We start from the raw sequence: 21,610 nt of genomic DNA on the forward strand, positions 1-21,610 counted from the left end.
GTCTGCTTCTCTCTCTTCCTCTGCTACTCCCCCTGCTTGTATGCTCTCTCTGTCTGTCAAATAAGTAAATAAAATCCTTTAAAAAAATTTTTTTTTTTTACGGAATGTCTAGGATATGCCTTAACACCTCATAAGTCCTAGGGACAGAGCCGTGGGGAGAACTGTCTCCATGAAGCTTACAGTCTAGTGGGAAGAGATAGACCAATATAAACACCCAATATGGCACATGGAGACATGCCCTTTAAGGCAACATCAATAAGTATTGAAGGAAAAGGGGAGTAAGATGTGCTTTTGCAGTAGGGTGGTGGGAAAAAGTCTTGGGTAACATGACATTTAAGCAGAGACCACCAACCCCAAAATTAAGAAAGTGAGTCTTGCTTTCAGGTAAGAGAATTCCTAACAGAAGTAACAAAGATGAACAAAGAAATGAAAGAGATGAACAGAAATGAAATACTGTTTGGCGCATTTGAGGAAAAGCAAGAAAAGATCAATAGACTATATTTGGGTGAGCGATGGGAAAGGAAAAGGTGACGAATTTAGAGAGATAGCAGGTGCCAGAGCTAATAAAGAATTTGGATTTCATTCAGCGAAACGGAAGGCCAGTGAAAGGTTGACTCTAAAGGAGTGAAATCATCTGATTCATGTTTAAGAGCAATCACTCTGGCTGTGGTGTGTAATGTTAGGGGGAAATGCAGAAGCCTCTGCTGGCTTTTGCCACAGTAACAGGACCGCCCCCTGCCCCCCACCCCTGCCCAGAATCTCAGTGGTTTAGAGTCACAAATAATTATTTCTCATTCAGATTAGATGTTAGCTATTGCTCTGATTGATACTGTCTATATTCCATATGGGAAGAACAGCCCAATCTGGGATGTCACTGGGCTCATGGCAGAGGGGAAAGAGAAATGACAGAATCACATCATGGGGGACGGGGAGCAAGGGTGCCTGGGTGGCTCAGTCAGTTAAGTGGCTGCCTTCAACTCAGGTCATGATTCAAGGGTCCTGGGATCAAGTTGCTGGGTCTCTGTCAAATAAATAAATAAAATCTTCAAAAAAAAAAAAAAAAACCCTTAAAAAAAAAAAAAGAATCACAGGGTGGTTCTTAAAGACTCTGGGTTCAGTATGTCATTTTCACACACATTTCAATGGCTCAAACAAAGGACATGGCCATGTCAGTTGTCAGCAGATTGCACAGGAAGGGATGGTGAGTATGTGGAAACAATGATGACATCTACAAAAGCAGTTACTGTACAGGTTTTGGGGTCAGGATGTTACAGGTAGACATGCTGAGATGTTATATTCTGGATAAATTTGGGACTAGATTGCTGACGATCAAAAGATACGAGAGAAGAAGTCAAGAATGGCTTTAATGTGTTTTGCATTTAGCTGATACAATAGGGCCAAATTTATGAAATCAATAAAATCCAGTTCCTTTTTATTCACACCTAACACCACTTTCTGTGTGATATCTATATGCATTTATTTTGAGGGCTTTGATCTTTGTTGGTTAAGGTCATTAGCTGCCTGTTACTGCAGAGGTTAAGATCATGAACTCTAGAGTCAGGTAAATTTCCCTGGAGTTTCTTCAATTCTCCTCTTTGTGACCTTGGGCAAATTGGTTGATATCTCTGAGCCTCCATTTTATAATTTGGGCTGGAGGATAATGTTTTCCTTAGAGAATGTTTATAGCATGAGTTAAAATAGTGTCTGGAATGCTCATTTAATGGTAGCTCTTGTTTATATTAGTAAGAGTCTAAGAGGGAAGGTTTCAGGTGAGTGGGGAGGGAGGCACCAGAACGGGAAGAAACCTGAGTTGATTTAAGAATCTATTTCATCATGAGATGGATGGATCCTTTACTTTTTCTCCCTGGGTCCTCACAACAGGCTTGTGGAAGGAGGCTTATCACCCTCACTTTACACATCAGTAAGCCAATGCTCGGAAGCATTGAGTGATTTCTCCCAAGGTCACACAGTTTGTAAAGCTAGGAAGTTAGGATTCAAACGCACGCCTGTTTGAATCTGAAGCTTGTCCTCAAATAAATCAAGAATTTCAAGTCTTAGTGTTGCTTGCTATTTAGAGTACATTTATTTTTGATGGCATCAACTATCATAAAAGTTAAACTGATAATGCACGAAAGGCAATCTGTGAATTCACTTCTAAGAAACAGAGTGGATCTTTTGCTCTGTGCAGGCAAATCCTTCTCAGAGGATATATGCAAATGTAGTACAGAATTAGAAAGCCTTATTTATACTCTGGGGCCGGGGGAAATAGCTTTCTCACATAGATAAAAAGAAAGCAATGCATTGTTTAAGGAAGATAGAGAAGATAGTGGAAAAGTCTCAGGCACAAGGAATGAAGGTAGAAATCCCTACTTGAAAAGAATAAATGAAACTAAAAACCAAACATATGCGTATACCAGTTCAATAAGGAAAACATATTGAAACCTGATGCCCAAAGCTGGTTGGACATATATTACTTTAGGTGGTCAAAGATGAAAAATAATTTAGAGCAATGCAGGAGACTATAAAAGTATTCACTTTCTCTAATTCAATAATTTCCCTTCTGAGAATTCATTCCCGGAAAGTAATTCAAAATACTGGGCAAAAAAAAAAAAAAAATGGAGATGTTCTTTGTAGAACTGTCTGAATGATAGCTCTTTAAATATGTCTGTCCAACAGTTGGGTTAGGGTTAAATCAATTATAATACAACTGCTCCTTAGAATTTTATACAGCTATTAAAGCCTATGACGTACACATTCTTTAAAGATACAGATTGAGGAATGAAGTACTAATACAGGTTACATGGCTGAAACTCAAAGGCATGTTAAATTAAAAAGGTGCTGGAACATAAGAGGCCACCTGTCCTATGATTCCGTTTATAGGAAATGTTTGGGATAGGCAAATCTAGGAAGACAGACAGCAGATTAGTGGTTGCCTTGGGCAGGGTGCGTGGGAGTGGTGTGGGGAAGGGGAAAATGGGAAGTGACTGCTAACGGGGACATGGTTTCTTCTGGGGGTGATTAAAATGTCCTAATTTAGATCGGGATGATGGTTGCACAGCTGTGAATATGCTAAGCACGGTCCAGTGGTGCAATTTAAATGGTCACATTGTATCTCAGTAAGGTTACATCTCAATTACGATGTTCCAAAAAATATGAGTATTTGCTGTAATGAAAACCAAGTCGTCGAAATAAGAGAGAAAAACAAACTAGAAGTAAATATAACCACATACCAATAGTGGTTTGGTTCAAAGGCTGAATGTATGAGTGAAAATGTATGCCTTCTCTCATCCAAATTTTTTCTAATGTGATTGGATTTCTTCTTTTATATATATGTAGCAAATAGAAGAATGATTGTCTTTCCCTCTCCACCAAACCAGTCTTCTTTCTTTCTACTTTGTTAAGTCAAGAATCAGAAAATTTAGGGGCATCTGGGTGGCTCAGTGACTGACTCTTGATTTCCCCTCAGGTCACAATTTCGGGGTCCTGGGATCAGCCCTTCATCGGGCTCTGGGCTCAGCAGGAGTCTGCTTCTCTTTCTCTCTCCTCCTTTCCCTCTACCCCTCCCCCTCCCCGGCCCATGCTCTCTCTCTCTAAAATAAATAAATCTTAAAAAAAGAAAAGAAAAGAATCAGAAAATGTACAGACCAGCAGCTTGCACAACCCCTTCAGGCCACTTGAGGTCTTTCCCCACAATTCTATGAATGAAACAAGCAACCACGTTAATGGGTGTAACCCCAAAGGGAAACATATATACACGTTAGAATTCTGGTATATTGAATATATGCGTGTTCTCGTTTTTAGGAAGTGATAGAAGCAATTGCTGAGTGTGCATTTAAGACGTCACCTTTTCCAATTCTGCTTTCATTTGAGAACCACGTAGATTCGTAAGTATTCCGCATGTTCACTGGGGAGTCTTTTTCCCTGAAATGGGTATGTTTAATAATTGTGCACCAATTTAAGATTACTTGACATTATTAATGGTGTTCCTCATTGATGTTAAGTCTTAAGTGTCATGTTTTCAACACCATATGTTGGGATTCACTCCCTTAAACCTCATTAACATTACAATAATCCACTGGACTTGGGGAACCTAGTTTCAGGCCACAGGATTTTAAAATGAAGGACTCCTCTTTTTGCAACGTTGTGGAATAATACCGTATCTCTCTCCCACTTTTATAATCCTCCTTCAGTAGCCCCTCTATTGCATGCAAATTTGTAGTCTGTTTTGCCGCACAAAAACGGCCAGTTCCGAGCACACTGAAGCTGGTGGAGGGAAAGCTCTAAATTCTGTCCTACTGTCTGGGTTTACACAGAACCCAGACCACCTCCTCTTCCCGTTGGTTGCTCTTGTTTGTTAGTCTTTGTAAATATGATCCTATTTCAAAAATAGCCTGCCCTTATTGCTGAGCCACACAAAGAAAAGACACTTTGACTTAACTCTTTTATATTCATTTTATCACAAAATGCCAGAGTAAGACGCATTTACGTCTAAAATACGGGCATTAGTTTACCCTATAGTTACTCAGTTTAAAGTGCTTCAAAATGAGAGTCTTCTCTACATGGACTCAAAATTCAAGAAACTAGAATTCTAGTCCATGGAATGAATGGCTGAAGACAGCGTAGTAGTGACCACCGTTACTCAAAAGAATATTTGTGATGCCCCCTCTCTCATTTCAATGATCCTAGCCAGATTTCTCAACTAAAAGCCAACAGCACCTGTGCTAATGTGGCTCAAGAGTTCGTTTTCTTTTCTTTTTTTTTTTTTTTTTTAACCCTTCTTCTTACTGGAAGTCTTTCCCAGACCACTGATTGATTCCCTTTGTCCAACTAATTTGCAATACATGCTTCAATTTACTTATTCCTTAAGATTTCACTAAAATCTTGAAAGAAACACTTTGGTCATGAGCAAATTTCAGCCTGAGGAATTTCCAAGTGTTTAAATGTGATCATTTTTGTGATCATGGAGAAGGGCTTTGTTTGCAAGGAACCAGTTTTATAATTATCTGTATTTCCAGTTTGCCCTCAGGAAATCCATATTACATTTACAAGCTTGTGGTTCTGTTGCACTGGGAAACAGTCAGCCAAGGAATGATTTAATCATTTGGCAGATAGTTTTTCTAACACTTCTGAGGGGCAGTTCCAGAGAGAAGAATTGATTCTGTTTCATTGCTATCTCTCTTTGAACTAAAGGGAGTGTCTCTTGAGTTCCTGTATTTAATACCTCATTTGCTGCGACCACCCTGGCTTGCACATGAGTGTTTTCCCATCTCTGCCTATCCATCTGTGATTGGGCTCTAACAGTCCTTTAACACCTTTCTTTCAGGCATTGTAGTTCCCAGACTTGTTGATGTATTATGTCCTTGTTCGAGAAATATCTCTAAATCTAGCACATTTATGGTCTTCAAGAAATGTCTCTATATAAATTAGACAAAACGGAAAGCTATATTTCCACTGTTGTTTCCCACCTGCTCGTTGAGCTTTCCTATAAGGGAATCAGAGAGGTATCAACAACCACCACCACAAACATAGTAACAGCTAATATGTATTGAGTTTATATCATGAGCCAAGCAGCCTTATCGGTGTAAGGCCATGTAACCTTACAGGTGTAAGCAGCCTTATAGGTGTAAGGTCATGTAACCAGAAACCCGGGGGCTCCGAAGAATAAATATTATTGTGATAATCCCTGTCTCACAGATGATGAAACTGTGCCCCAAAGAGACTGAGTAATTTACCCAAAGCCAGGCAGCTAAAAGATGACAGACCTGGGATTCAAAATCTGGCTGGTCTGGCTTAGAAATCACAGGTTTCACCAACACTTTCCCCACACCTAAGCAGAGCCTTCAGAATAATCAAATTAAGACAACCAGAGCCTCCGCAAAGCAACTGTAAATGTTCACTTTTATGTGGCTTGTGATCCTTAACCACAGAACATTTTTTGCGGTTTTCAACACCAAACACACAGAGGGCCAAAACAGGGCGTGAAAACCAAACCTTGCCTGGTACACAAGAGCAAAATGACAGTACTGTGATACTGTCCTTCCTGGTTTAAAAATGAGATATTTCGCTCTTAAAGGTTTCTTAATAATTCATAAGTCATAAGAGAAAACCGGAAAACAACTTTTCCAGGATGCCCAGATATTTACCCCAAACCATGGAGATTAAGTCGATGGCAGTAAAATTGTAAGATAGTGAGGTCTGTTGTGGAGGAAAGCTGTTTGTTTCATGTTTCCATGATCCTTGAGCCTCGCATGTCAAAATCGCTCAGCTTCAATCCTCTCCTGGGGGGATTATCACACACCCGAAGAAAATTCATAAGCTTTTTGCTTTTGCTGGTAAAACCCCGTGTTTGACTCGTGGGCCAGCTCACCTCACTACAGAACCTGGTGCAGACATCATTCTTCACTCGCAGCCCTCTTTCCCACTAAACCCAGAAATATACCTCAGAATCCTTCGCAACACAGTGTCCAGGAGAACACCCCCACCCCGAAATAATCCAACACCTATCTGCCATCTCTAGTGGACCATTTTACCCCCCGTGTCCTCTGTCTACAAAATGTCAGATTCAGAAGTGTGGCTCAGGCTCCTTTGAACCGCACCTCCAAAACAAACTCACGTTGGAAGAAAGGAAGAAGTCCACTGGATTTTTCTGGTTTTCCCCTCCAAGTACTTGAAATTCCCCATCTCTATAGGAACAACAAAGGGAGATCTGCCATTAGCTGCTGGCAGCTCATTCTTCGCCCCCCCCCCCCCCAACCCCGTGCTCCACCAGAATCCCATAAAATGCAGATCCCTGAACCTCACTCCCATACCCCATTTTGAATGTATAGAAATGAGACTTTGAAATCTTTAAAAAAAAAAAAAAAAAAGCCCTAGCTAACTCTGATGCTTCACCTAATTTGTGAGCTAGCATTTTCATTAAAAGCATTCTACACAAAGTCAAGAAAGTAACCCCCAGCTCTGGTTCAGCCACAGGTAATGTGAGATTTGGGACAAGGTCCTTAATTTCCAGGGGTTATAGCTTCCTCCGCTATGAAGAAGGAGGTTGGTTTAGTGCAATGGGGAGGATTTACACCATCACGTTTTGTGAGGCACAGTCCTTGGTCGGAAAATTGGCCTCTGGGCCTGGAGCCTCTACTTGAAGGGTATGTGACTATGTCCAGATGTGCCCACTGTGGCCTGAAGCTCCAAACGTATTTGTGAGTATTTCCTGTCATTTGGTCTCTGCCGTAGCTGATGTGGGTGCCCTGAGCGCCTCAGGATGTTTTTGTTTTTGTTTTTCTTGCTAACTGCGGTGTGGATGTCTTTCATTTCTGCAGGTCTGACCCACAGAGTTGCCTTGTTTTCCTCCGACTCTGTTCACTGTGCTCTCTGCTCTGATTCGGTTCCCTGCCTGGTGTGTGTGTGTGTGTGTGTGTGTGTGTGTGTGTGTGTGTGGAACAGCCTGATTACCAAGTAGCCCATTTTACTTTTCTTGAAAACTCCCGTGTTCTCTTCGCCTCAGTTGATTTTGAGGCAAATTTGAAAACGTCCGATCAAGTCCCTTTTCTTCGATCGATCCGTGGGCCAGCAGCACCTGCCTCATTGACAAGCTTGGTAGAAACACTGAGTCGAGTCAGCTGGCTGGCTCGGTCGATAGAGCCTGCGACGCTTGACCCCAGGGTCATGAGTTCGAGCCCCATATTTTGGGTAGAGTTTACTAAAAAAAAAAAAAGAGAGAGAAAGAGAAAAGAAAAGAAGAAATGCAGAATCTGAGGCCCCAGGCTGATGCTGCCTAGGAATTATCATTTTCTTAAGACCCCAGGTAATTCGGTTGAAGTGTCAGAGCTTGCGTTAAACCCTGTGGCCCACTAGCTATACCGTCATCAGAGCAGCCTGCCAGCTTAGCAGCCTGCCTGCATTGTTCCAAATGCAGGTTCCAGGGTTCCTCTCCCAATTCAGTGAATCAAGGCCTCGCCCTCAGCCCTACTGCCCGCAGCCCTAACAGCCCAGGTGATTCTTTAGTAGAATCAGGCAAGATTTTTGCTCCAGCAAAATCTTTCTTTGGCCCTGGTTTGGGGACAACCTGATGACGGATAGGGGCCTCTACCGGTCACCTGCTTAGGGGCACCTGGAGCATCACCTCAGAATCCCTCCACTGGTGTGAACATGGCTCGGCTCAAAATCCTGAAAGCAGGGAATTGGGGTGAAACTCTCTACTCCAGGTGTCTGATCAAAGGAACTTGGGAGCCCCTGGGGCTCCCAAGTTCCAACACTCAAGGAAAATGTCATCTCCTTCAGCACCTGCTGACTTATTTTAATCTATCACAACGGTTCTCAAACTTGAGCATGCGTCAGAATCATGTAGAGGGTTTGTGAAGACCCCTGCGCCCTGCTTCTCTGGAGAGTTTGACTCAGAATCTGCATTGGAAGCCTTGAATCTGCATTTCTGGCCAGCCCTGGGCGCTGTTGATGCTACTGGTCCACAGACCCCACTTGGAGTAGCAAAGCTCTGTGACACTGAGTGGCATCTTTCTGTGAAAGTAAAATGAAGGGTTTGGACAATTTCTCCAATGCAGCCTGGACCGTGTTGGCCAGACACAGGGGGCCTTGTCTCAGCCACAGCTGCAGAGCCGTTTGCCTTATCTGAGCCCCCGAGCTGGCTGTTTTTTGAGCAACAGTGTCTGAACAGAGGATGCCCAGGGCAGTTCTGATAGATCACCTACCTCTCTGTTTGCTCTCCAACTTCAACTGAGTTGTCCTTAAACAACCACCCCCAGGCTTTTCAGGATCAGTTCTCTGGGTGGCAGGTTCTCTCCTCTCCCTGATCCTGGTGAGGAGGAATCTGAGGGCTGCATCAGCCACGCAGTAAAATCTCCTGTGGGTCAAGGAAGGACAAGGAGAAGGTGGGAGGTCATTCTGCAGGGTTTTGCAAGGGCTCGAATCTCTTCTTTGCCTCTCCCTGAAGTTCCAACAAAGCAGTGACTTCGGGTTTCCACCTGAACCCCAGAGAAAGCATTGGATCCCCAAAAATATATGCCTTTAAAAAAGGATATAAAAAATGGGTTTCCCTGTGGATCATTGCAATACGATTTGAATCCCCAGAGCACCCCCTTCCCAGGGGCGGCGGCGGGGGGACCAATCCATGATCCAGGCTTAATAGTTACAGAAGAGAGAAAGAAAATAAGAATCACGTTTTATAATCAATTTGAATTGTAGTAAAGAAGGCTTTTTTATCACTCACTTATTCTTACTACAATCCCAGTTCTGCTAAAAATGTATTCACATTATAGCAGGCAGAGACAACTATTGGAAATCAAGTTTGACAGCCTGTAGATCACACTCACAGTTCATAAAACCCAATGAAATTGGATACATTTAAAATTATATTTAACATTCCACATGAATAAGAAAAAAAAATGTTATTGCTTTTTAAAAGGTCAAAGGAAGCAGGAATATTGAAAGATGCCAATGTTCCCTCGCATCGACTGGGTTTCTGTGTTAGGAAGCGCACACGTCGTCCAGGCAAGCCGGTCCTAACCCTGGATCATCTTACATCTGCCCCACTCTTTGAACGGGTCAAAGGCATTTGCATCCATTACTCCACTTTATCTCGGCACCTTCTGTCCTTTTCCAAGAACAGTTATTATCCTCATTTTATAGATCCAAAGAAGTTGAGAGCCTGGAGCTCATCTCAGAAAAACCGGCAGTTCCAGGCTTTGTCTGTCAGAGCAGATTCCTTCTGACCCTAGGCAGGCTGTCACCAGCTCTCCTGCCCTATTGTGCACACAAGAGGTGTGGACACCTTTCCCCAACGCGCCTGCTGCTTTTATCTTTCCTCCAGGATCCCCTCCCAAGTAGACACACTTCTGCCTGACCGCCCTTCTGTGTTTTGAGATTCTATGTCTGTGTGTGTGTGTGTCTGTCTCTCTCCCTCTCCCTTCCTCCCTCTCCTCTCCTCTCTCACTTCCTTAAAAACACTCTTCCGCAGCCTAGCTCTCTGCAGGTTAGACAAATCTCAACTGGATTGTTCACCAGGAGTCCTGGATAAGTTCTGCCCCCAGAGTCTTACAACTGACTTAGAGACAGGAAATTGAACAGGGATTGAGTCCATAATCCTGAGACATTCCAGAACCCAGTGACTGGCAAATGACCTGCTATGCTCCCCATCTGTGTCTGTGGAGGCCAGCCTTGGGAATAGCCTTAGTGTCTACCTGCTATGTGGTAATCAAATTCGCAGAAGTCAGAATAATAAACCAGGGGTTTAGAATGATAAATACGAATCCTGAAGGGTAAGATGGGGGAATCACCTCTTTCTATAATTAATAGTATGTAGTAATCCTGACCAAACTCTTGAAATAATCCTCCTCATTTGCTTTCTTTCTCTGTCATTCCCCTTAGCCCAAAGCAGCAAGCCAAGATGGCGGAGTATTGCCGACTGATCTTTGGAGATGCTCTTCTCATGGAACCACTGGAAAAATACCCAGTAAGCAAGTTTACCCCTGAAGAAATATCCATATTCATGACTGGAGTTTTGGGTGCCGGTGGGGCAGAGGTGGAGTAGGGGGGACGACTTCCTTACATCCTTTCCATGTTTGTGTTGCTCAGTGAGATTGATTCCGTTGATAATGAAGTCTGACCAGGAGGAAACTGGCAGTGTGCCTGCGGAGGGTTGGAGACATGGCTGTGTCCTCTTCCTGTACTCCCCATCTTCCCCTTCTCCCTCTGACAGACATGACTGGCAGGACCACAGAATTCCAACAGTCACAATCAGTTGTGGAAATATTCCGGGCACATGGGGCTCTGATCACAAACCAGGAACCTCATCACATCCTTTGAGAGAGATGTTTCAGCAAAGCGGGATGTGGCAGGTGGCACCATGACACCCCCACTTGGCCTTGCGTCCCCTCCTCACATCCTTGCATATGCCTGTTCTGGAACTCAGGCCTCCTCTTGGCCTGACAGCATCCCTGCTTTGGGAAGGAACACAGTAGGAATATCTCACAGTCTCTCCCCTCCTGAACCTTTTTCCTAGTCTCCACACATTATCACATGGTTTCATACCAATTCTCAGGCTCCTTGCAAGCAAAGCATAAATGACCAGCATAGGAGAGTTCACTGAACTTTCTAAAAATAACCCATCTGGCGACTTGCACACATGCTCTCTGATACAATATCTAACAACCTTCTCATGGGAAATTGATTTTCTCATTAGCCGTGCAAGTTGAAACATAAGAAACAAGCCTCGCAAATAAGGGTAGCTTGAATCTCGGGGCTGCAAGGAAATGTGAAGCCACCAGTCCACTTCCGCTGATGACAAGGACATGTGCTGCTTAGCTCCCGAGTTCCATGGCAGGAGTTGGGGTGGGGGCGGGGTTGCTCTTTTTAAATGCATCTGAAGGGTTGATTCTACATGCTTGCTTGGAAGCTCCTGTCTTTACCAGTCCTTCCTGGCAGACGCCGCACTAACTGGCTTCCCTCCTTTGAGAATACAAGACAGGGCCTTCCTACCTATCCCAAATCAAAATGACTGGATTTATGGTCCACAGCCAACTCATGAACCTTTGGATTAGCAAATCTCCCAATACGTTTCGATGCTCTTATTCATGGGGATTTCGTTGTGGAAAAAAATAAGAGTTCGGTCATTAAAACACACCTTTCATGTGAAAAAATAACCACAAAGCAGCTAGACACAGCACAGTTTACTGGCCTGGACTGAAGGCAGTAATGAATAATCTAGAAGCTCTTGTTGTCCAACACCATCCCGGGGCTTTGGGGAAGGAGGCTGAAAGAAAGGGGCAATTTTTTTTTTTTTTAAGATTTTATTTTTAAGTCCTCTCTACACCCAACACAGCCCTCAGACTCACCACCCTGAGATCAAGAGTTGCACATTCTGCCAACTGAGCCAGCCAGGGTGACCCTAAAAGGGCAATATTTTTACAGAAGGTGCTTTTCTTTTCCATTAGCTGGAATCTGGAGTTCCTCTTCCAAGCCCTATGGATTTAATGTACAAAATTTTGGTGAAAAATAAGAAGAAATCACACAAGTCGTCGGAAGGAAGTGGCAAAAAGAAGCTCTCCGAACAAGCCTCCAACACGTACAGTGACTCCTCCAGCATGTTCGAGCCCTCGTCTCCCGGAGCCGGTGAGGGATTGGCGGGTTCTTGTTCCCTATTATGCATGGGTTTCAGAATGGCTGCCCTAACTTAACTTCGAAGGACTTCGAACATTCCTATTTGGACACTCTTTAAAACTGTTGGATTTCTATTTCTGCTTTGAGCTATCTGCAAAGTACCTCTCACCATATAGTTATGGGACACAGGACAGAGTCCCAGGACGTGGTCATTTGGGGGAGCCATGATTCCGTCGAGCACACTGGCCAAATAATCTTCCAAGTGACCACATGATTTTAAGCTTCTCAAGGGCCATGATTCTTTAACATTCACTCGGCTCTGGGCACAAAGATGTTCACCAGATGTATTCTCATTGATGCTATGCTGAAGAATTCTGGGTAATTCCACTTATCCATATTTTCTAGATCTCTTTTAAAATGTAAAAAGGTAAAGGTACTAGAATTATCTGTCAAAGCTCCTAGGCAATGCTTAATATCATTGATTTTCCTTTTAGATTGAAGTTGAAATAGATTTTTTTTTTTTGTGGCTGATGAAGAAAGAATTCCAAGTGGTCATCCCATTTCCTTTGAATTGCTTGTCATTGAGTCTGATTTCTCTTTTAGCTTTAATCAGAATCTCGGCAGTCTGAAAAGGGCATTAGGAAGCTCTCCCAATTAGAGGGTGAGGAAGGGGAGGAAGCTTGAAGCTTGAATCTAGGAAGTTTTTCAATGAAAAGCTAAACTGTCATTGGAATGATCACTTTGCTAAACTGGCAGTATTTACACAACCAGAACCTATGCATACCCTCTGCCCCAGGGAGTCCTTTCCTAGGCATATACCGGACAGAAATGTGTATAGACAGTCATCAAGAGAGATGCAAGGAATTGCTTAACACAGCGCTACTCACAACATGCCCAAACTGGAAACTAACCAAATGTCATCGACAGATAAAGAAGTTGTAGGGTATTTACACTGTGAAATAAAGTGCGGCATTAACAATCTACCTTTGCACACAAGAATAGGGCTGCATCTCAGAAGCATAATGTGGAGTGAAAGAAATCAGATACAAAAAAGTATTCATCATATTTCCATTCATATAAAGTACAAAAACAGGCAGAAGGATCCTATAGCAGTTAGAAGTCAGGAAATGGTGACCCTTGAAGAAGTGGTAGAGACACTGGTTTTATTTTGTTTCTTGCTCTTGTTAACAGTTACTAAGGTTTGTGTAGTCCTCGCGAATTCACACTCTATGCATGTACAAGTATGTATACTTCTCTGTATAACTATCATACATCAATTTAAAAATTTGGGAATAATTTTTTAAATTAAAATATAAACTCTAGGGGCACCTGGGTGGCTCAGTGGGTTAGGCCTCTGCCTTCAGCTCAGGTCATGATCCCAGGGTCCTGGGATCAAGCCCCGCATCGGGCTCTCTGCTCGGCGGGGAGCCTGCTTCCTCCTCTCTCTCTGCCTGCCTCTCTGCCTACCTGTGATCTCTGTCAAATAAATAGATAAAATCCTTAAAAAATAAAAATAAAAATAAAAAATAAACTCTAGGGCAACAGCAGCAGAGGGGGTAGGTTGACCAAGACACTGATTTATCTTTTTTTTTTTTTTAATTTTTCCATCTCAATGGCCAATATCTTTTACAGGTTAGATAAAAATCCGTATCAACAGATATTATACAATTCATTGAAAGGTTTTCTGGAAGGATAGTTTTTGAATGTGTATTTCTTTTTTCTTCCTTAAAGATTTTTATTTATTTATTTGATAGAGAGAGATCACAAGTAGGCAGAAAGGCAGGTAGAGAGAGGGGGAAGCAGGCTCCCTGCTGAGCAGAGAGCCAGATGTGGGGCTTGATCCCAGGACCCCAAGATCATGCCTAAGCTGAAAGCAGAAGCTTAACCCACTGAGCCACCCAGGTGCCCCTTGAATGTGTATATCAAACGTTATTACCCATTTCTGATTCTCTTCTCAAAAACAATTTTGTTCCCAATATGAATGTTCTTTTTGAAGATTTGGGGCCATTGTTGTTAAGAGGCTACATATTTCCTAGCACAGTTCTTGAACCTCTTGAATCTAGGGAAGAAAGCAGATCTTCCTTTGCATGGAGAAACTTGTTTTCCTGTGTGTGTTCCCACTGCCAGTTCCGTCCCTTTATTAACTGGATGTAAAACACAAATAAAGATTTTTACAGGCAGTGAACATTATTGCTTAATACAGAGAAAGATCAGCAATCTGTTCATGGTTCAGTAGATTTCCTAAGCTAGCCCCATGGTCTGTTGTGCAATCTTTCTTTCAACGGAAAATTTTGGACATTGGAATATGTAGGTAGGCTCTTGAATAATGAGTGCTGTTAATTTACCATTTGGTTTGTAGATAGTAATGGGAACTCAAGTAACTTTAAAAACATGCAATGGTTCTTATTTCAGAACTAGTCTGTTTATCATGGCCCCTGTCGGTCAGGTGCCTCTCCCAAGATCAGCCCTTTGCCAGTACAGTTGTCTTAAAGAACTAGGATAGAGTAGATTTTTTTATGGTGCAAGGTTTTAGGGTCTTAAGGTGGCTCCAGGGTCCCTCCAAAGACCAGGGCTCTCCTCATAGAGTAAGGGAAGACAACTTTCTTTCTTTCCCCCATAAACCAAAGAATGACCTGATAGAATATTTGAAATGCCCAGTGTATTGTTAGTCCCGTGAAGCATTGTGTAAATGGTTTTGCCAAACAGTTTTAAATTACTCTATAGAAAGAATACCCTCTCTAACTAAAAAGTAAAAACTGGTTAAAAGATCTTGCAGCAACACATTTGATTATTAAAAAAAACTTGAGGGGTGCGACTGGGTGGCTCAGTGGGTTAAACCTCTGCCTTGGGCTCAGGTCATGATCCCAGGGTCCTGGGATCGAGTTCCGCACTGGGCTCTCTGCTCAGCAGGAAACCTGCTTCCTCCTCTGCCTGCTTCTCTGCCTACTTGTGATCTCTGTCTGTCAAATAAATAAATAAAATATAAAAAAAAAAATTGAGGGCCAATTTCCTAAAAGAACATGTCTCTATATACATGTGTTTTCTATCCAAAATATAATGGATTCATCTTATTAACTTAACACAATATCGGCATCATAAAGTGGCTGCAAGTGCTTTCTTTTAATAAACAAGCCATAAATAATGATTGGTTGGTCCCAGAAATCTTTCCTTCTGAAGCTAGTTCATGAATACTTTGCTCACTGCTGTCATTCAGTAATTGACTGGACTTTGTCAGCCAAATGAAAACATTTATAAGCGTCTTTGAAGACATGTTGTGGACCCTGTGTTATTTATATAGATTAAACCAGGCGGTGAACTTCCGGAAGGTTTGATGGGGAGGTCCTTTCAAGTGCAAGTTGCCTCATTGTTGAGCCAATATTGCCACCTACTGGAATCCTTCTGTTACTGCCCCGTGTGAATGCCAGAAGGTAGTAATCAAATCAAATAATGCCTTCTGTAGTATTTTACTTGAAACTCTTTTTACATAACTGATATTATTGGGTCTGACTGAGTCCCAGAGCGTGGAAGAATTTAATACCTCATGCTAGTATGAATATTCAAAAGCAGAATCATCCACCAAATCTTCGGAGAGGAAAAAGAATCCATGGAAATGACTGTGTATCATCGGCTAAAGACGAGCTGAAGTATGTTGTGATTGAAGTAGATTTCCATGCATCATTATGTTAAGGGTTCATGTATTTTATCCTGCTTTTTAAAACAGACATCGCCATTTTCTAAGATAGGTGCATTGCCTACAGGATACTCGAATAAGCAAATCATAGATCGAGACAATACAGGGTTTGTGTAGTTAGGCATGCTGCCACAGCCCCACTCTTTTTGTCCTAGCTCATGTCCTTGACCTTCACTGTGAGGTCCTGTATGGCCTCAGAAAAGTGGCCACAAAGTCACTGAGCACTGGCTAAGCATCACAAGGAAGAGTCAGTGTCCAGAAAAAGAGGGAAAAGTGGGAACAGGATGGATTATCCCTTTTCGGATTATTAAGACCCTGAAAGACAATGTACACATCTATCTAGGATGTGTGTACCATAGAAAGCTAACTGTAGGTGATGCCATATATTTTTTTTTAACTGATAAAAATGTTAAGCATTTTCAACAGAATGCTGGCATTTCAAATGGCATTCGCAAATGAAACTTGGGAAAAAATCCATATTCAAAATCTCAGTCTAATTCTCTATATAATTAATAAAATTTAACTATCTGAAGGAATAACTTTAAAACCATAAGAGGTAAATATCCAAGGACATTTTTGGCAATGTAACTGTTAGTATATGCTTCAAATCTTCAAAATTGTTACCTCATGATCTGTTATTAAAATTTGACAGGGGAAGCTGACACTGAGAGTGACGACGACGACGATGATGATGACTGTAAAAAATCTTCAATGGATGAGGTAGGTATCCAGGGACTGACTTCTGGTCACAGAGGTTCTTCTAAGGCCCATCCCAGGTGGCTCCATCTGGATACAGTTCCTGGTCACCTTCTGCCATCTAGTGGTTAAAGGAGTCATAGTTCACTGTAAAACGTAAAACTTCGTTTGGCTACCCAGTTGGAAAATGAAAATGCATCCCGGGGTCACTAAAGGAGTAAGCATGGCATTGAGCAAAACTCTTTGTAATGAACAATGCTACTGAGACTGTCTTCCATCGAATGGGGCATCTAGAGGGTGAATTCAAAACTCAGGACATCCAACCACCCGCTTCGATTAAATGGATTGTCAAACGACCCCAAATCCCGAGAAGACACGGGATTGGGGAAAAATGTCCAGAAATGTGACATGCATTCCATTATTGTAATTTTGGAACTGCTAGAGATCCTTATTGATGTAAGCTTGAACATTCCAAAGAACCTCATCAGCTCAGAGATAGTCATTGCCCAGAATCTAGAAGGGAATCTGGGATCGGCCAATCGGAATTTTAAAATTTGTTATAGCAAGAGTCTTGATCAAAAAGTTTACCCTGAATCTGCTTTCAGATATATTGGAAAGTATCTGTCTCAAGAATAAATAATGAATAATAAACTATTCTTACAGGATGTTCTTCCTCTGGTACTTACTCCTTTTCATGTAGTCTAAAGTTTTGATTAAATATGTTCCTCCGCTAAATTTCAAGATAATGTACAGGAGGAAAACTATTAATATGCCTGATAGAGTAGTTCTGCCCGATAATTATTTTAGTCACACATAAGTTTTATCACTGATTCTTGATCATTTAAAATTGTTTTACTAATTGGATGGTTCATTTGCAAATGAATATTTCCCAATTAACATTTAACCTAAATATTGCTACAGGAGTTTTAAAAAGAAATTGTGTCTGCATGCATGCTGTCTTCTGAAAATGGGAGAAAATATTAGCTCTGTCTACAGAGGTCTGTCCATGCCAATACTGCAATATGGCTTTTCTCTTTCATTTAAAACTTTATCAGAGTGATCCATAATAGCTAACAAGAGCTAAAATAATGTGAGGTTTTACTATGGGCCAGGTTCTGTTCTGAGCTCTTTCACATCAACTAACTCATTTAATAATCCCCACAACTCTGGAAGCTATTGGAACTGGTTTTATTTTAATTTAACGGGTGAGAAAACTGAGGCACAGAGCAGTTAAGTAATTTGCCCAAGATTGCACAGCTTCTAAGTAGTGAGCTTGAGGTTTGAAATTAGGCAATCTGGTTCCAGAATATGAGCTACTAACCTGAACGAACATTTGTAAAGAAAAGCAATAGCTGTTCACCCACCCCAACCTATTTCCACAGGGCAATTTTTTTAAAAAATCCTTTTTGGGGGGGCGGTGGGAGGAGTTCACTGGCAGTCACTTCGTACTAATTTTCAACTCATACAGTGACTTCCTGTTTTCTTGATGTATTAACCTTAGACATCAGCTAAGGAATTTATGCTGTGACAGGTGAAATAGGGCTCAGTGCTTCTCAGATTGTAATTTGTGTCTGAATCACATTCGTAAATTGCAGATTCTGTTTCCAGAGGCCAGTGGACGCAGAGGGCTGAGAAGTTGCATCTCTAACAAATTCTCGGGAATGCCGATGCTGCAGGTCCCAGAGCACACTGGGACCTGCCCCTATGAGCAAATTTTCTCCTGTGATGAACTTTCTATTGGCAATAACCATTTTCAGAAGAGGCAGAGTGATGTTCTCTTTCGTGGGTCCCTTCACCACTGCCCTGGGAAACATAACCCTTGGTGATGTAATGCTGACTCTGGGAATGTTATTTTTAATTCTGCTTCCAGGGGACTGCTGGGAGCGAGGCCATGGCCACCGAAGAGATGTCTAACCTGGTGAACTACATTCAGCCAGTCAAGTTTGAGTCATTTGAAATTTCAAAAAGTAAGTTTTCCCTGGAGAAGAACCCCTAATGGAGTATAGAGTGAGTATCTTCTCAATACAAGGTAGTTAGAACAAAGAATGTTACCCTTTATAGAACTCTTCTGGAAAGTCTTGAATACCTGCCTGGGTTGACCATCAAATCCACGTGGGAAGATATTCCATGATGTTTCTGAGTAGGGCTGTAGACCATCATGGTTATCTGGAAGATACTAGAGTACAGCTAATTGAGAGTCTCAACAACATAATGGGCTCCTTCCATTAAATAAGGGGCAGGATTGGAATAAACTACCCATTCCCCAGCAGGGGAGCAGCCAGAGAGGTGGTGAGCCCTAAGGACTAGAATGGAACACAGTCCATCAGTTCACGCACATTCCGTTTGTCCGGCCTGTTTGAGAACATTAACGTCACATCATTTTGTGTTCTTCCTTCATCCAATACATATTCATACTGGATACAAAGAAAGAAATAGCATCTTTCCTCTACCTAAAGAAAAGAGCCCTTTTATGAAATTGTCCTTTTTTTGATGAAATGTAAGATGCTATCAGGTGAAGAGAATCCTTGGGACATTTTAGCTGCTTTTATGAGTGTGCTCGTAAAGGCTGAATTTTTGCTTAAATATAGTAGCCTCTGATAAAGCACAGTTTTATATTTACATTAAAACCTAAGCTTCTACCTAACACACCTATGTTTAAGTGTATAATTTCTCCCGAAGAGCCTTAACTTAGTGGTATTTAGTATCTAGATCTCTACAATGAGGAATTAACTTCCAGTACAGTTTATATATAAATATTTCAAATTTTTCTTTGGTTTTTTAAAATTTTTTATTTTTTTATTAACATATAATATATGATTAGCCCCAGTGGTACATGTCTGTGAATCGCCAGGTGATTTTTTTTTTTTTTAAGTACTGATGCATCTTACGACAAGTTGTTTGGTTTGAAACATCCTAAAAAAGTAGTTATTTTTATATTTCTCTAACTTCCATTGGCTGTTACGAGTTTTCCTGATTCATGAGTCGAAAGCTCCTAGTCAAGTAGCCAAGTTGAGAAGGGACTGATGCATTGACATCCTTCAGAAATCTGGTAACAGCAGCACACGCCGAAGGTTGACCAACAAGCACTTTTCTCCTTGAGTTTTCTGTCATTTTATCACTTTTGTAAAAAGAACACTGCACATATGTTACAAAAACACCTACTAAATGGACAGAATCTTAATTAGCAGTCTTGCTTAAATAACTAGTCATATGAAAATAGGTTTCTGATGGCCCCAAATAAGAGAAGTAAGGGTTTCCCCGAGAGCTGATTAAACTGGGGGAAGATGAGACGATGGATAAAAGCATCTAGGAATGACTTAGGAAGAAAAATGAGGCTTTAAATTGGGCATCAAAGAGGGAAAAATACCCCAAAGGTAATCTTTAAAAAAAAAAAAAACTGAGAGCTAGGGGCACCTGGAGGGCTCAGTAGTTTAAGGGCCTAAGCATCTGCCCATCATGCTGAGGTCGTGATCTGGGAGTCCCAGGATGGAGCCCTGCATCAGGCTCCCTGCCCAGCAGGGTGTCTGCTTCTCCCTTTCCCTCTGTTCCTCCCCTTCTTATGCTCTCTCTCCTGCTCACTCTCTCTCAGAAAGAAAGAAAGAAATCTTTAAAAAAAAAAAAATTTTCTTTTTAAATAAATAAAGCTGGGACCTATCAGGGTGCCTGGCTGGCAATCTGGCGGTTGCTGTTAGAAAACAGTCATAGACAATACATAAAGGAGTGGCCATGGCTGGGTTGAATAAAACTTTATTTAGAAACGTTAAAGTCTGCAGGGCACCTGAGTGGCTCAGTGAGTTAAGCCTCTGCCTTTGGCTCAGGTCATGATCTCAGGGTCCTGGGATCGAGCCCCGCATCGGGCTCCATGCTCAGCAGAATCTGCTTGAGATTCTCTCCTTCTACCCCTCCCCCGACTTGCCCACATGCTTTCTACCTCAAATAAATAAATAAAATCTTTAAAAAATAATAATAATAATAAATTTTAAAAAGACCCTCAGAGTTTTCTAAGTTCCCTGAATGACACTTGCCACAGTACTATGTGGGACACTTTGGTTTTTGGCTGGGAAAAGAACAGAGAAGCTGTTGGACTCTTCTTAGTTTTACAGGCTAAGATGACTTTGTCTTGTTTCTTCCATTCTAACGGAAAGTTTGGATTCCACTTTCAAAACGTTGCTCCTGTATTCTACTGAGACCTCTAACACATTCCTCTCTCCCGCCTCTCTTATCTAATCTGAAAACAAGGCCATCAGACTGGAAAATTTCCAAGGATCCTTCTGCTTTGAAATACCCTGATCTTACTGTCACATTAGTTATGTGAACGGAAGGGGCACATACAAACTGAGCCAATGACAATGTGAGCATCAAAGAGAGTCAGAGATGCTAATCTGAATGGATTTAGAACAAAAGATTCCCCCAGGGCTCCTTTCCTTTTGACAAAACAGCTTTCATTTACCACATCTAAAATTCATTTCCCCACCCTAATGCAAGGCCAGAGGCATAGCTGACTCAGGTAGTAAGTATTAGAAGAGACAGCATCTTAAAAGACTCACCTTTGGGTGCAGGTAAATGGTTCACAGAAAGAAATACATTTACAAAGTTACGATGAGGATTCATTGCCCTAACGCCGCTGAACACGCGCCTACTTCCTACGTGTTATCATTATACTGTTGTATTTCACTTCACCCTGTTTTTCTTGTCATTAACTCAGAAAGAAATAGAAGTTTCGAAATGTCTTCCTTCGTGGAAACCAAAGGCCTTGAGCAACTGACGAAGTCTCCCGTGGAATTTGTAGAGTATCCTTGATTTGACGAGTGACCGCTGCAAGGATCCAACTGAAGCCACGTGCCATTTGTTTGATTTTTATTTCGAATAAGGAGAAAGATGCATGAAGTGGCTTCCTTCCGTCACGTGGGTGTGAGAAATGTTTCAGGTTTCCTGTGTGAGGCTGAGGGGGGTGGCCTCCCACTGGTCTGAGGCAAAGGAAGCTCAGGTTTCCAGGTGATTTTCACAGCATCAAGCCTTTTGTCATGTGATAATTTGCTTAATCCTTCTGAATTTCCTAATCTGTAAAACAGAACCCATGATACCAGCTTTATGGCTTGCCTTTTGGGTGAGGGA

General features: G+C 41.8%; 1 protein-coding gene across 2 annotated transcripts in view; it reads left to right on the forward strand.

The window, feature by feature from the left end:
* PLCB1 (phospholipase C beta 1) overlaps positions 1-21,610 on the forward strand; it is a 673,983-nt gene that overhangs the window by 511,572 nt on the left and 140,801 nt on the right. For both annotated transcript variants that reach the window (XM_032859164.1, XM_032859165.1), the window contains exons 12-17: positions 3,802-3,884; positions 10,378-10,462; positions 11,943-12,120; positions 16,452-16,519; positions 18,366-18,462; positions 21,201-21,285. In XM_032859164.1, the coding sequence (XP_032715055.1) occupies positions 3,802-3,884; positions 10,378-10,462; positions 11,943-12,120; positions 16,452-16,519; positions 18,366-18,462; positions 21,201-21,285 (596 nt within the window). The remainder of the gene's footprint in view (positions 1-3,801; positions 3,885-10,377; positions 10,463-11,942; positions 12,121-16,451; positions 16,520-18,365; positions 18,463-21,200; positions 21,286-21,610) is intronic.

The sequence above is a fragment of the Lontra canadensis genome, unplaced genomic scaffold (genome assembly GCF_010015895.1).
Source record: "Lontra canadensis isolate GAN:19392208 unplaced genomic scaffold, GSC_riverotter_1.0 scaffold16, whole genome shotgun sequence".
Classification (NCBI taxonomy): Eukaryota; Metazoa; Chordata; class Mammalia; order Carnivora; family Mustelidae; genus Lontra; species Lontra canadensis.